This window comes from Physeter macrocephalus, chromosome 1 (genome assembly GCF_002837175.3).
Source record: "Physeter macrocephalus isolate SW-GA chromosome 1, ASM283717v5, whole genome shotgun sequence".
NCBI lineage: Eukaryota > Metazoa > Chordata > Mammalia > Artiodactyla > Physeteridae > Physeter > Physeter macrocephalus.
In genome coordinates this window covers 55,867,927-55,883,597 of record NC_041214.2, presented here as the reverse complement: position 1 = coordinate 55,883,597, position 15,671 = coordinate 55,867,927, and the positions used below count along the sequence as shown (strand labels likewise).

General features: G+C 38.1%; 2 protein-coding genes across 2 annotated transcripts in view; both read right to left on the bottom strand.

The window, feature by feature from the left end:
• The window catches only part of OTOL1 (otolin 1), a 231,812-nt gene extending 224,192 nt beyond the window's left edge, over window positions 1-7,620 (bottom strand). Inside the window, exons 1-2 of the mRNA XM_055082768.1 lie at window positions 7,515-7,620; window positions 6,625-6,829 (exon numbers count right to left, since the gene is read on the bottom strand). The gene's annotated coding sequence lies outside the window, so the exon portion shown is untranslated. The remainder of the gene's footprint in view (window positions 1-6,624; window positions 6,830-7,514) is intronic.
• NMD3 (NMD3 ribosome export adaptor) overlaps window positions 1-15,671 on the bottom strand; it is an 89,565-nt gene that overhangs the window by 5,642 nt on the left and 68,252 nt on the right. The window contains exons 17-18 of the mRNA XM_055082711.1: window positions 14,909-15,033; window positions 13,249-13,384 (exon numbers count right to left, since the gene is read on the bottom strand). Of these exons, the coding sequence (XP_054938686.1) occupies window positions 13,249-13,384; window positions 14,909-15,033 (261 nt within the window). The remainder of the gene's footprint in view (window positions 1-13,248; window positions 13,385-14,908; window positions 15,034-15,671) is intronic.

Genomic DNA, 15,671 nt, shown 5'->3' with positions numbered 1-15,671 from the left:
TGAAATTACATGGATTTATTTTTTAATTTGTATACATTTTACAAATATTTATTTTTTGTCTTCTAGATGCCAGCCATTGCTCTAGGTCTGGGATACAGCAGGGAACAGAGCAATTATTTAGTTAGTTAGTTAGTTAGTTAGTTAGTTAGTTAGTTAGTTAGTTTTGGCTGCATTGGGTCTTTGCTGCTGCTTGCGGGCTTTTTTCTAGGTGAGGTGATCGGGGGCTACTCTTCGTTGTGGTGCGCAGGCTTGTCATTGGGGTGGCTTCTCTTTGTTGCTGAGCACGGGCTGTAGGCGCACAGGCTTCAGTAGTTGTGGCACGTGGGCTCAGTCGTTGTGGCTTGTGGGCTCTAGGGCACAGGCTCAGTAGTTATGGTGCACGGGTTTAGTTGCTCCGCAGCATGTGGGATCTTCCTGGATCAGGGCTTGAACCCGTGTCCCCTGCATTGGCAGGCGGATTCTTATCCACTGCACCACTAGGGAAGTCCCCCAGAGCAATTTTTATTAGGGATTTTTACTCCTGTCCTTGCAGAGCTTACATGTGAGTGTTAGCAAGTAAATATATAATATTATCAGAGGCTGGTAAGTGCTTTGAGGAAAATAAAGCAAATTAAAAGGCAAAGAAATTCTTGAGTGTAAGCTAGACTAAGAGCAGGCAGACCTGGGTGTGAGACCTGGGAACCTCACTTATGGTTGTATGGCTTTAACCAAGGTTTTAATCTCCTCAGGTCTCCGATTCTTCATTTGTACAATTAGTGCCTCTCTGAAAGTATGGTCATGCTACTCCAGCAGGATGATGGACTCTATTATAAAGTATTATGAATATCAGTTTTAACTATTTTCTCATATACCTTGTCTTCTAAGATTGCCAGGAAAGTTAACTAGATCATTAGTGATCTAGTTATTATGATCTAGTTAAGATGAAGAAGCACTCATTATATCTAAATGCAACATGAAATTATAGAATTTTCAGATTCTTGTGGTATGTTCGCATTATGTAACTAATTATTTATATAATGTGACTTAATTAAGATGTTTTCAATCTTAGTATTTCTTGAAAGAGGTATCATTTCTGACCACTAACAGTATCTAGACTTCCTATATCATTCAGGTTAAAGGTTTTTTGTTGCAATATGCATATATCCTTTGTCAAATTGACTTTGATTCCTGATTCTAGACATTAAACAGATTGTTCTTTTCATAATTTTATGATTTAAAAGAGTTCCTATCAGGGCTTCCCTGGTGGCGCAGGGGTTGAGAGTCCGCCTGCCGATGCAGGGGACACGGGTTCGTGCCCCGGTCCGGGATGATCCCACGTGCTGCGGAGCGGCTAGGCCCGTGAGCCATGGCCGCTGAGCCTGCGCGTCCGGAGCCCGGAGCCTGTGCTCCTCAACGGGAGAGGCCACAACAGTGAGAGGTCTGCGTACCGCAAAAAAAAAAAAAAAAAAAAAAGAGTTCCTATCATTTTTAATTTAGATAAGCATAGTACAAAGGAAGTTTAAATTCAAAGAGGCTGGAGCCTCCCGGATGTCTGGGACAGGCCCGACAGGGATACCTGTTTTTTGTTGGTGACTGAAACAATGGGGAGGGTTTGATCCAGTGGGACAGTTACCCAAAAGGTGACTTAAGTTTTCACTATGATCCCCCACTGGAGTTTTATACTATATATTATTATATACATTATACGGATTACAATATAATTACATATACAAAGCTACATTTGTGTATGTAATGGGTAATATAAGGCATTTTTAAGTGTAATTTTGTACTGTACGAGTCCTTCAGGAAACAATGCAAGCATACATAAAAAAAAAACAATTCACAAGATTAGGCAGCATGTGACAACTGACATACAGGTGGCACAGACAATAGAGGATGGAAGGACTTCAGAGAAGGGAGGGTAGTTTACTAAATTCAACAATCAGGAAAGGCTTTGCAGATGGGTGGGGATTTGAGTTAAGGACATATGATTCAGAGATGGATGAAGAGGATGAAGACATTTCCAGAAAGGCATGGGAAAGGCCCTGAGATGGTACCCATGGAAGGATGTTTGAAATCAAAACAATGTAGCTGTAACTGAGGGCAGATCTGAAGTAAAGGCTTTATACAGGAATATATTTGGAATAATTCAGGTGGAAAGAAAAGTCAGGAAAAATGTGGAAGGCCTTGAATGATTTCATCCCTGATACACTGTTGGTGGGAGTAGTAAATTTATACAACTTTCTAGTGAGCAGTTTGGCAGTATTTCTCAAAATGCATATAACCTTTAACAATCCCACTTCTAGGAATTTATGTTAAGGATATAATCAGAGAAGATCTCAAAAATATGTGTAAAAGGATGTTTACTGTAGCATTATTTATAATACAAAAATAAAAACTAACTATCTCACATACCAAATTGGTAATAAATAACAGTGTCTCCACCTATGGAATCCAATGCAACCATGAAAGCTGGTTTTTCAGGATTACTAAGGAGATGGAAAGACAATGTAAATATGAAGTGAAAAAAGAAAATCACGAAAAGTCTTTATACAATATGATTCTGCAGGGGCAGAAAACTTTTCCCTTCTTCCCTTCTAGTTTCTTTGCCTGGCCTAATAATTAAATTGACATAAGACAGATTAACAGGAGAAAAACAAATTTAATTTCATAAGTACAGGAGCCCAATAAAATATATAAGACTCAAAGAAGTGACCAAAGCAGGCAGCTTTTATCCCTGCTTGACAAAGAAACAATAAGTTTGTAAAGAATTGACAAGATAAAGGAGTTTGGGCTTGGGGTAGTAAATTAGCGAAGAAGTAACAAGGTTTGTTTATATAGCCTTCTCAGCCCTAAATTCCCTGTCTCTGGTGATAAGGATGCCTTCTAGCCTCCTGGTACCCGGAGAGTTCCTTTCACATAGGAGATTTATTTCGTGCTTTCAGGGGTACAAAGGAGGGTCAGAGTGTTCTTGCACCAGTTGTTTCTTAGGTAACTTTAATCCAAAGTAATCGATACACCAAAATGGCATATTTGGGGGTAGCATATTCTACTTTCCTTCAATTCAAATTTTTTAAAGGTTGTATAAGGTGGGCAAGGAATACACCAAAATGTTAACATTGGTTAATGGGTGCTTTTTTTTTTTTTTAAACAATCAGTGTTTACCTGTCCTGTGCTCCATCCCCTCAGGGCCAATCTGATAAACTGTGATAAAGTGGTGGAGGACACTCAGTGCAGTGCAGCATAGTGCAGACAGCTGCCTCTCCCACGGACAATGGCTCTCTTACAAACAGAGGCTTCCTGAAACCAATGCCTGAAGTCCAAGGCTCAGCAAAAGGCCTGCAGTGCAGACGTTTTAAAGGGAAGTAAGCTTTCAGTTTCTCAGATCACGCCAAGTAAGAACAGGGGCTTTAGTTAGTGTTTACTTAGATGCCAGGCATTGTGCTAGTGATTCTCATAGATGGTCTCATTTAAACCCCCAACAGTCCAATAAGTTAGGTACCAGTATTCTCATTGTATATATGAAGAAACTGAGATACAGAGAGGTTAAATAATTTCCTCAAGGACACACAACTAACAAGAGATGGAACCAGGATCCAAATGTAGATAATGACTCCAGGGTCCATACTGACTACTACACTCACCCACCCATTTTAATGGAAGACAGAAAAAAAAAAATCCATCCTATACATCTCCTCATCCTAGGGTCACCTGCTGTAATGTCCTTGGTGGTGAAGTTAGGCAGCATATGATCCAATAGAAAAATTCTGGATGGGGCCTGTGGGAGCCCTCTGGTACTGGGTCTGGCACCTACTAGCTTTTTAACTTTGGGCAAGTCATAATGCCTCCAAGCCTTGACTTTCGTACGCATATAAGGGAAATAATATTCCTTGACCTGCAGGCCTCCCAGGATGGCTATGAAGATCAAAGGAGAGAAAACACATGAAAGTCCTGTGAAAACTATCTAGTGACATACAAGTAAAAGGTATTATTAGTCATAATACTAGTATGGAACTCTCAGAGTGTTAAGACTGGACACCAGATTGCTCTAAGAAGTTCCCCCAAGGGTCATTCTCAAGGAGTATACCATACGACAACACAGACATTTGCTCCAGCTGTGGCCTGACAATCGTGATGTGCTATTTGGAACAAAGCACCTGATTTGCACCACAGTGCAATGCACTGTGTAGTAATACCTACCCATGACTAATGGACAGAGGTGAGCTGAATAATGGCATTCACACAATCCAAGTCCTGGCCTGGAAAGCCATTCAGAGAACTTACTCTGAGATTCAGGCCTAGTAAGGTCCTTCTTGATTCACAAGGCAGAACGTAAGAGGCAAACAATTGATGGTGCCCACCACAGACCAGGCCCTGCCTGTGCTAGGCCCCTTAAAAACATCTTCTCTAAGCCTCAGAGCATACCTGCTATTATCTGCATTTTACAGTTAAGAAAGTTGAGGCTCAGCGAGGTTAAGGGGCTTGCCTACCAGAGAGCTAAAGGGATAAAGAGAAAATTAAGGTATCCTGACATAATTTTGTTCCTCCATTTCTGTTCCAGTAAAGATGTCTAAACTCTTTTTTGGTTCAGTCCCTCCAAAATGAAGATTATTAATAAATCAGATTATCTCCTGGGTTTCTCTTGACATGTTAGGTGAGTAAAACTGACATTTATCCAAAATATTTTATTATATTATATATCAATATTTTGAGACCAATGTATGGCTGCCAGACTCTTATGAAAATCATGTGAATTTAATAGAAAGTAGTTTTGTCTAACTTTTTTCTCAAATAACAGGGAAAGGCTTTTGATTTTTAACTGAGAGAAATGAAAGGAATATTTACAACAAATATGGCCCATTCTTAATGTCAGTAATAAACTCATGTAATTCTATAAGTTTGTTTAACACATAAATTGCCCCCAAAATGAGCAGACAGTTCACAAAGGAAGAAATATAAATTTTTATCAAACATATGGAAGCTCACAAAGAATGAGGTAAATTCAAAGTAAAACAATGATATCCCACATTTCATATGTTGAATAAGTAGAGATTTTAAACTTTTTAATATTTAATGTTGGTAAGTGTGAATTCTCATGAACTCCTGGTAGAACTGCATATCAGCACCTTTCTGGAAAGTGACTTGGTGATGTGTATAAAGATCCTTCAACAATATGCTCTTTGATTATGGTAGATTAAATATGGCCACAAATTCCTCACTTCCCCCGCCTCTGGAATCTGACCTGTGACTGCTTTGACTGAGAGAGCATGGTGGAAGAGACTCTGTACCAGTTCCAGGCCTAACCTTTAAGAGGACTGGCAGCTTCCACCTCCTCCCTCTCTGAACCCAGTGGAGATGCCCACCTTGGAGGGGAACTGAGGCCCCAGCCAACAGCCAGCACCAGCTTGTCAGTCATGTGAAAGTTACCTCAGAAGTGGATCCTCTAGCCCCAGTCAAGCCACCCCAGCCAGCTAACATGTGGAGCAAAGACAAATTGTCCCCAAATTGCAAGCAAATGAATGATTGCTGTTTTAAGTTTTAAGTGACTAGGTTTTAAGTTGGAGGACATGTTACACAGAATGTTGACCTGATATTGATCCAATAATTTTGCTTCTAGAAATGTATCCTCAGGCACTAATCAGGAATGCAGACAAAGGCTTACACCCAAACATTTCTTGCAGAGAAGTTTCGAAGAATGTTAATGTCTAAATTAGGAAAAATGATTATGTAGGTTGCAGTATAACCAGTATGAAAGTAATTCAAATGTTAGCAATATGGTAGAGTATTTATGATAGACTTTTAGGTGGAAAAAGTCATATAAAGAACTATGAATATAAAAAGGAAAAAAATTAAAAGTTAATAGTGGTTATTTCTGGGCAATAGAATAATGAGTGATTTCATTCTGACCTTCACATTTTTGTGATAATTGCACAAAATAGAAAAAATAAATCTTAAAAATGAGAAAACTATCAACTTGAAAAATCTGTCCATAGATAAATAAATAAAGCTCCCTTTTAACTATAGCTTCAAACTTTTTCATAAAACCATTTTACCAAGGCATTCAGCAATATTGATGTTGAATCATCTGCTATTTCTCATAATTGACAGGCTGATAGGCAGTTACACTGCAATTTTAAAAGTCAGCAGGAGGAATAAAGACGCAGACGTAGAGAATTGACTTGAGGACACAGGGAGGGGGAAGGGTAAGCTGGGACGAAGTGAGAGAGTAGCAAGGACAAATATACACTACCAAATGTAAAACAGATAGCTAGTGGGAAGCAGCCACATAGCACAAGGAGATTAGCTCAGTGCTTTGTGACCACCTAGAGGGATGGGATAGGGAGGGTGGGAGGGAGATGCAAGATGAGGAGATATGGGGATATATGTTTATGTATAGCTCATTCACTTTGTTATACAGCAGAAACTAACACACCATTGTAAAGCAATTATACTCCAATAAAGATGTTAAAAATAAATAAATAAAAGTCAGCAGGAGACAGACTTATTAGCAAAGGGCTTTGATAATCCATAAACTGGATGTAAAAAATCCTGAATAATTAAGCATTTCTAATGATGTGGCAGAAAGTAAAATAACTGAAGAAAAAGCTTCAAAAAATCAGATTAACATCATTGAAAATCTGTTACCTGCCAGGAAAGTTCCTAGAGCCATGCCACTTAATCCTCTCAACAGCCTTGTGAGGTAGGTGTTATTCCCATTGTACAGATGAGGACACCGTGGCCTTGATGGAACTTCCTACAGCCGCCAAATGCAGAGCCGAGAGTCGGGTTCAACGCACATGTTTTTTCCACAGTACCGGGCCATTCCACTCCAAGGTCAGGGTTCAATATACTTACAGGATGAAAAAAAAATTATTAAACATATAAGCTTTTTGAAAAAGCCTTTCTTTCATTCTAACACAATTCATTAAAATATATTTAACTGAACTTTGTGAGCTTCTTTTGCAGGATCATTTTCTTCTTGCATAACTTGAAGTAATCCTTAAAAAGTCAATGCCAATTTTGTAAGAAGCCTAGACTATTCTTGAGCAATTAGAAGGTGTTGCGGGGAGGAGGACAGGCTGACAAAGCCGAGGTACTTGTCCTCTCTCTCACAGTATCTCTGAGAAACCCTATCTTTAGAGTGACTGAGTCTTTTAGTAAGTTGGAACCTGGCTGTGCTCGTTGGTTTTATTCACTATTCATACCTGTTTTATTCTGTTTCCAATAGGCCATATCCATTTTGGGAGCCAAGATGTGAGGGATCAGTACCACAGAGAAGCCCCACAGGGCATCTGGCAGGATAATGTGGAGAGCCAGATTTCAACCAAAAACCCAGGGGTTTTTGTTTGTTTTTAAAGACAGTGGTTTGTTTTTAAAGACAGTAGTTTGTTCTGTTTGTTGTTAAAGAAGAGTAACTAATGATAATAACAGCTAAGATTTCCATAGTGTTTATATGCATCAGCTCTGTGCTGTGTACTTTGTGAACATGATCCTACTTAATCCTCACGACTCTAGGAGGTAGGCACTATTTTTACCTTCATTTTACAGATGAAGATGTGAGGTCTCAGACTCCAGATAGGTGGTGGTCAGGGTATGAATTGTTTGTCTGATCTCAGTCCATGCTCCTAACTGCCACATGGACTGTAGTAGTCAGGCTGGAGTTTCAAAGAGAAGCCTGCTTCTGTCCCTTTCTGTCAGTTCCTGCTGCGGGAGCCCTGAGTATGAACAAAAGGAGAAGGGCCATAGCCAGGAGAATGGAGAAATGGGAATCCTAGTCGCACAAGGCCAAGCTGGAGGGTGGCTTTTCCCAGAGCCAGGGCTGCTTGCCACCTAGTTCCAAACTTCTAAGGACTCTGAGTCTTCTTTTTAAATGTACTTCTATTCATTCATCATTCCCTATATCTAAAGGGATATAAGGGAGTTTACAATGATAGACAAAATATAACAACATGAAGAAAGAAAGAAGAGTGGTAAGTATTCAATGGCCGACATAAAATCATGATCAGTAACCATCACAGATCACGGTGTTCGGTAGATTAAAATAAACCAGTGGCTCAAGACAAGCACAACTACTGCCAATATTAAGATCAGGAAAATATTTCCTCCTGAAAGCAAAGGGGCCCAGTGCAGTGTGATGAGCAGTGCCCTCTGCATCTCCAAATGATTAAACACCAGGCAGCAAAGCAGAGTGGTTGAGCACATAGACTCTGGAGCCAGACTGCCTGGGTTCCACCACTTTCTAGCTGAGTAATCTTGGGCAAGTTATTTAAGCTGTTTGTGCCTCAGTTTCTTCATCTATAAATCGGGACTGGGGAAATATGGAAGACTGAATGAGATAATGGATATAAAGCCTTCAGAACAGTGTGGGGCATGCAGGAAGCACTGAGTCTGTGTGCTGTTATCATCAGCCTGGTTTGGAATATAATAGACACTTCCTATCTCAGGACCCCTGTCCTCACTGCTCCCTCGGCCTGGGACAACTTTTCCCCCCATTATACAGATGGCTCACTCCTTTCTCTCCTTCAAACCTTTGCTCTAATGTCACTTTCTCGGTGAGGCCTTTCCAGACAACAATATTTAAAACTGAAATGCTTTCCCTACTTGTCTCCATCAAACCAGCAAGGTACATCTCCTTCCCCAATTCATTTCTCTCCTTCTCATGAGCTCTTCTCACGCTCAGATAACCAATTTCTTCTTTTCCTCTGTTTTTTGTCTATCTTCCATCACTAAATGAGGGCAGGTTTCTGTTTTATTCACTGAACCATTACCAACACCTACAACAGAGCATGACAGAGAACAGACACCCAATAAACCTATGATGAGCGAACTAACCAACACATTCATCACTGTACAACCAACTGCAGGGTCCTTTTGAAACACCTGTAAGGGCAAGTCAGTCAGTCAAAAAGAGAACCTGTAAATTGTCTGGACTTTTCAATCTTCTGATAATAATTTGAGAAAGACTTTGAAAGGCTTACAAAATTTTATAGTGACAAAGGTTACTCCACTGAAATTTTAGGTGATGTGTACTGTTTTATACTCTTGGAGTGAGTTTAGAATTAGTGACTAAGAGTCACTTCCAGCAGAGGAACAGCTAGAGGGAATTCTCAAAATGCAGAGTAAGAATAAAGCATTATTGGAATTAAGTCATCACTCTGTCAGTTCTTAATGGAGCCAGTCCAAATAAATCATAGGTTTTACTATCCAGTTCTCTCCTGACAGCAAAGCAAGGACAGGAAAGCTGGTTATTAATGAGACATCTTATTTCATGCCTCAGAGGAACTCAAAATTCTGTATTTCCTAAGACAAAGGCAAGTGTTAAGTGCAGAACTTAGGGAGAGACATCAAGACATATGGGGATCCCACTTAGTACTAAGACTTACATGACTGCACAGGCCTAAGTGGTGACTGGCCGTCTTTCAGTCACTGAAGGGCAATCTAGCAGAACGGAAAACATGCCACAGAAAGGGCAACAGAAGGCAACAAGGTGAGTCAAGCGCCAGGTGAAGCTGGGAAACTCTCCCAGTCCCAAAGGCAGATTGATCCATGTCATCCACATGTGGTAGAAAGCCAACCTCAAAGGAGCAGCCATTTCTATACAACACTCTTCGGTCAAACAAAAGAGTTTGGGGGTACTCTTAACTTTCCGATGGCTGAAGTACGAGAGCCAGGAATACTTCCATGAGATATTCTTCATAAGGTTTTCAGAAAAAGAAAGTTGATTGACTAGGCTGCAATTCTGGCCATTCTGTTGTTGTCCTTACCTTTGATCATGTAAATCATGGCCTGAACACAGATCTCACTGAGGTTTCCAATTGAGAGAACTGTGTGGCATGGATTGCTGGCTGTGAATGAGGCTGTGCTTGTCTGTTACCCTTTTTGGTTTAAAGTCTATTTTGTCTGATATAAATATAGTATACCCCTGCTCGAACACAGATCTCACTGAGGTTTCCAATTGAGAGAACTGTGTGGCATGGATTGCTGGCTGTGAATGAGGCTGTGCTTGTCTCTTGTTACCCTTTTTGGTTTAAAGTCTATTTTGTCTGATATAAATATAGTATACCCCTGCTCTCTTTTCTTTTCCACTTGCATGAAATATTTTTTTCCATCTCTTCACTTTGAGCCTATGTGTGTCCTTAAGGCTGAAGTGAGTCTCTTATAGGCAGCATATAGTTGGGTCTTGTTTTTTAATCCATCCAGCCCCTCTGCCTTTTGATTGTTGAATTCAATCCATTTACATTTAGAGTAATTATTGACAATTAAGGACATACTAATGTCATCTTATTAATTGCTTTCTGGATGTTTTGTAGTTCCATTGTTCCCTTTTTCCTCTCTTTCTGCCTAACTTTGTGAATTGGTGATCTTCCATGGTGGTATACTCTGATTCCCCTCTCTTTATTTTTTGTGAATCTACTAAAGGTTTTTGCTTTTGGGGTTACCATGAGGCTTAAATAAAACATCTTATAGCTAAAACAGTCCATTTTAAGCTGATAGCAACTTAACTCCAATCACAAATAAAAGCTACACTCTTTACTCCTCCCCCTTTTTTGTTTTTGATGTCACAATTACCTCTTTTTGTATTGTGTATTTGTTAACAAATTAAGGTACCTATAGAAATTTTTAATACTTTTGTTCTTTAACTTTTACACTACACTTAAGTGGCTAACACACCACCATATTACAGGTATTAGAGTATTCTGAATTTAACTATAAACTTACCTTTACCAGTATATTCTACACTTTCTTTTTTTAATTGAATTATAATTGACATACAATATTATGTTAGTTTCAGGTGTACAACATAGTGATTTGATGTTCAAATGATTACCATGATAAGTCTAGTTACCATCTGTCACCATACAGAGTTATTATAATATTATTGACTATATTCCCTATGTTGTATATTATATCCCTAAGATTTACTTATTTTCTAGCTGGAAGTTTGTACCTATTAATCTCCTTCACTTACTTCACCCCTCTTCCCCACCAGCTTCCCTCTGGCAGCCACCAGTTTGTTCTCTGTATCTATGAGTCTTTTTTTTTTGGCTATGCCACATGGCTTGCGGGATGTCAGTTCCCCAACCAGGGATTGAACCCGGGCCACGGCGGTGAAAGCCCAGAATCCTAACCACTAGCCCACCAGGGAACTCCCTCTATGAGTCTTTTTTGTTTTGCTTTGTTTGTTCATTTGTGTTGTTTTTTAGATTCTACATATGAGTGAAATTATATGGTATTTGTCTTTGTCTTACTTCACTTAGCATAATACCCTCTAGGTCCAACCATGTTGTCACAAATGGCAAGATTTCATTCTTTTTTATGGCAGTGTATATATAGATATGTATATACCTATATATGAATATTGCTCATTGATAGACATATGGATATATATATACCATATCTTCTTTTTCCATTCGTCTATCAGTGAGAGTTTAGGTTGCTTCCATGTCTAGCCTGTTGTAAATAATGCCACAATGAACACAGAAGGTTATATAATTTTTAAAATTAGTGTTTTCATTTTCTGCAGATAAATACCCAGGAGTAGAATTGCTGGATTGTGTGGTAGTTATATTTTTAATTTTTTGAGGAATCTCCATACAGTTTCCCATAGCGGCTGCAGCAAATGTGTTTGTTGGCCATCTGCATGTCTTCTTTGGAAAAATGTTTATTCAGACCCTCTGCCCATTTTTAAAATTGTATTGTCTGTTTTTTTGATGTTGAGTTTTTTATATATTTCAGATACATATCAAATATGTCATTTGCTAATATCTTCTCCCATTCCATAGGTTGCCTTTTCATTTTGTTGATAGTTTCCTTACTATTACTGTAGCTTTGTAGTATAGTTTGAAATCAAGGAGGGTGATACCTCCAGCTTTGTTCTTCCTCAAGATATATTTGTCTGTTCAGGGCCTTTCATGTTTCCACATAAATTTTAGAATTATTTGTTCTAATTCTGTGAAAAGTGCCACTGGTATTTTGACAGGGATTACATTGAATCTGTAGATTGCCTTGGGTAGTATGGAAATTTTAACAATATTAATTCTTCCAACCCAGGAGCATGGGTTATCTTTCCATTTGTTTGTGTCATCTTCAATTTCTTTCATCAGTGTCTTACAGTTTTTTTGAGTATAGGTCTTTTACCTCCTTGGTTAGATTTATTACTAGGTATTGTATTCTTTTTTATGCAATTGTAAATGGGATTGTCCTCTTAATTTCTCTTTCTGATATTGTTGTTAGTGCATAGAAATGCAACAGATTTCTGTATATTAATTTCATATCTTACAACTTTACTGAATACCTTGATGAGTTCTAATATCTTTGTGATGGCATCTTTAGGATTTTCTATGTATAGTATCATGTCATCTGCAAACAGTGACAGTTTTATTTATTCCTTTCCAATTTGGATGCCCTTTCTTTCTTTTTCTCATCTGATTGCTGTGACTAGGACTTCCAATACTATGTTGAATAAAAGTGGCTAGAGTGGAATCCTTGTCTTGTTCCTGATTTTAGAAGAAATGCTTTCAGCTTTTCACCTTTGAGTATGATGTTAGCTGTAGGTTTGTCAGATATGGCCTTTATTATGTTGAGGTATATTCTCTCTATACCCACTTTGTTCAAAGTTTTTATCATAAATGGATGTTGAATTTTGTCAAAAGCTTTTTCTGCATCTATTGAGATAATCATAAGGTTTTTATTCTTCAGTTTGTTAATGTGGTGTATCACATTTATTGATTTGCAGATATTAAACCATCCTTGCATCCCTGGGATAAACCCCACTTGATCATGGTTTATGATCCTTTTAATGTATGGTTGACTTCAGTTTGCTAGTATTTTGTTGAGAATTTTTGCATCTATGACCATCAGTGATATTGACCTGTAATTTTATTTTTTTATAGTGTCTTTGTCTAGTTTTGGTATCTGGGTGATGCTAGCCTTGTAAAATGAGTCTGGAAGCATTCCTTCCTCTGCAAGATTTTTGGAATAATTTGAGAAGGATAGATGTTAACTCTTTTTTAAATGTTTGGTAGAATTCACCCGTGAAGCCATCTGGTCCTGGACTTTTGTTTGTTGGGAGTTCTCATTGTGGTTTTGATTTGCATTTCCCTGATGATTAGTAATGTTGAGCATTTTTTATGTGTTTGTTAACCATCTGTATGTCTTCTTTGGAAAAATATCTCTTCAGCTCCTCTGCCCACTTTTTAATCAGGTTGTTTGTTTTTTAGATATTGAGCTGTCTGAGCTCTTTATATATTTTGGATATCAACCCCTTACCAGATACATAATTTGCAAGTATCTTCTCCCATTCAGTCAGTTGCCTTTTCATTTTATTGATGGTTTCCTTCACTGTGCAAAAGCTTTTTAGCTTGATGTAGTCCCATTTGTTTATTTTTGCTGTTGTTACACTTGCCTGTGGAGACATGCAAAAAAAAAAATTGCTAAAACTGACATCAAAGAGCTTATTGCCTTTGTTTTCTTCTAGGATTTTTGGTTTCAGGTCTTACATTTAAGTCTTTAATTTACTTTGAGTTTATTTTTTATATAATTTAAGAGTGTGTTGTATATTTTTTAGGTTACTAATTAGCATCCTTACATTTCTGCTGGAAGAACTCCTTTCAGCATTTCTTGTAAGGTATTTTAGTAGTGTTGAACTCTCTCAGTTTTTGCTTTTCTGGGAAAGTCATTATCTCTCCTTCATTTCTAAAATATAACTTTGCCAAATACAGTATTCTTGGTTGGCAGTGTTTTTTCTCTTAGCACTTTGAACATATCATCCCACTCTCTTCTGATGTAAGGTTTACACTTACATCAGAAGAGAGTGAGAAATCCACTGGTAGCCTTATGGGGGTTCCCTTGTAATTTACAAGCTTCTTTTCTCTTACTGCTTTTAAGATTCTCCCTTTGTCTTTAAATTTTAACAGTTTTAGTATAATGCGTCTTGAAGAGAATTTCTTAAAGCTGAGTTTGTTTGGTGACCTATGAGATCCATAAACTTGGATATCCAAATCTCTGTCCAAATTTGAGAAGTTCTCGGCTGTTAATTTCCTTAAATAAGCTTTCTGCTCCTTTCTCTCCCTCTCTTGCTATTGGAACTCCAATCATTCACAAAGTATTTTTTTTCATGGTATCCCATAAATCACATAGGCTTCCTTCATTCTTTTTCATTCTTTTTTCCTTTGTTCTCTGACTGGATACCTTCAAAGTTCCTATTTTCTAACTCACAGATTTTTCCTTTGGCTTGATCTATTCTGATGTTGATGCTCTCCATTTCATTTTTCATTTCATTCCTTGTATTCTTCAGCTCCAGAATTTTTATTCACTTCTTTATGATTTCTGTCTCTTTGTTAAACTTTTCATTTTGTTTATGTATTGTTTTCCTGATTTTTTGAACTGTATTTTCTTGTAGCTCATTCAGTTTCCTTAAAACAACTATTTTGAAATCTTTATCATGTAAAGTACAGATTTTCATGTCTTTGAGATCAGTTACTGAAAGATAATTATAATCCTTTGGTGATGTCCTGTTTCCTCGATTTTTTCATGTCCTTGAAGTTTTGTGTTGCCGTCTTCTCATTTGAAGTAACAGTCTCTTCCTTTAGTCTTTATTAACCTCCTTTGAGAAAGAAATACCTTCCACCAGCCCTGCTAGTGATTCTGAGGCTTTCTATGGGTATACCTGCTCCATGCTTCTTGCGCCCTCTTGTGGAAGAATTCCTAATTTATAGGCATACCTTTAAGATATCGCAGGTTCAGTTCCAAACCACCACAATAAAGTGAATACCGCAATAAAGAAAGTCACATGAAGTTTTTGGTTTCTCAGTGCATATAAAAGTTATGTCTATACTATACTGTAGTCTAGTAAGTGTCCAATAGCATTATGTCTAAAAAAATGTACATATCTTAATTTAAAAATATTTTATTGCCAAAAAATACTAACCATCATCTGAGGCTTCAGCAGGTTGCAATTTTTTTTGCTGGTGGAGGGTCTTGCCTCGATGTTGATGGCTGCTGACTTGTCAGGGGGGTGTGGTTGCTGAAGGGTGGGGTGGCTGTGGCGATTTCCTAAAATAAGACAACAATGAAGTTTGCCACATCGATTCCTGCTTTTACAAATGATTCTCTGTAGCACACAATGCTGTTTGATAGCATTTTACCCACAATAGAACTTTTTATAAAATTGGAATCAGTCCTCTCAAACCCTGCCGTTGCTTTATCAACTAAGTTTATGTAATATATGTAATATTCTAAATCCTTTGTTGTCATTTCAACAATCGATTAAGTTCACTATCTTATATAGGCACAGTTTGTGTCACCCCAAAACAATTACAATAGTAACATCAAAGATCACTGATCACAGATCACCATGACAAATATAATTATAATGAAAACGTTTGAAATATTGTGAGAATTACCAAAATGTGACACAGAGACACAAAGTGAGCAATGTTGTTGGAAAAATGGCACCAACAGACTTGCTCAACACAGGGTTGCCACAAACCTTCAATTTGTAAAGAACACAATAACCTGCAAAGTGCAGTAAAGCAATGCACAATAAAATAAGATATATATACACTACCAAACGTAAAATAGATAGCTAGTGGGAAGCAGCCGCATAGCACAGGGAGATCAGCTCAGTGCTTTGTGTCCACCTAGAGGGGTGAGGTAGAGAGGGTGTGCGGGAGATGCAAGAGGGAGGAGAT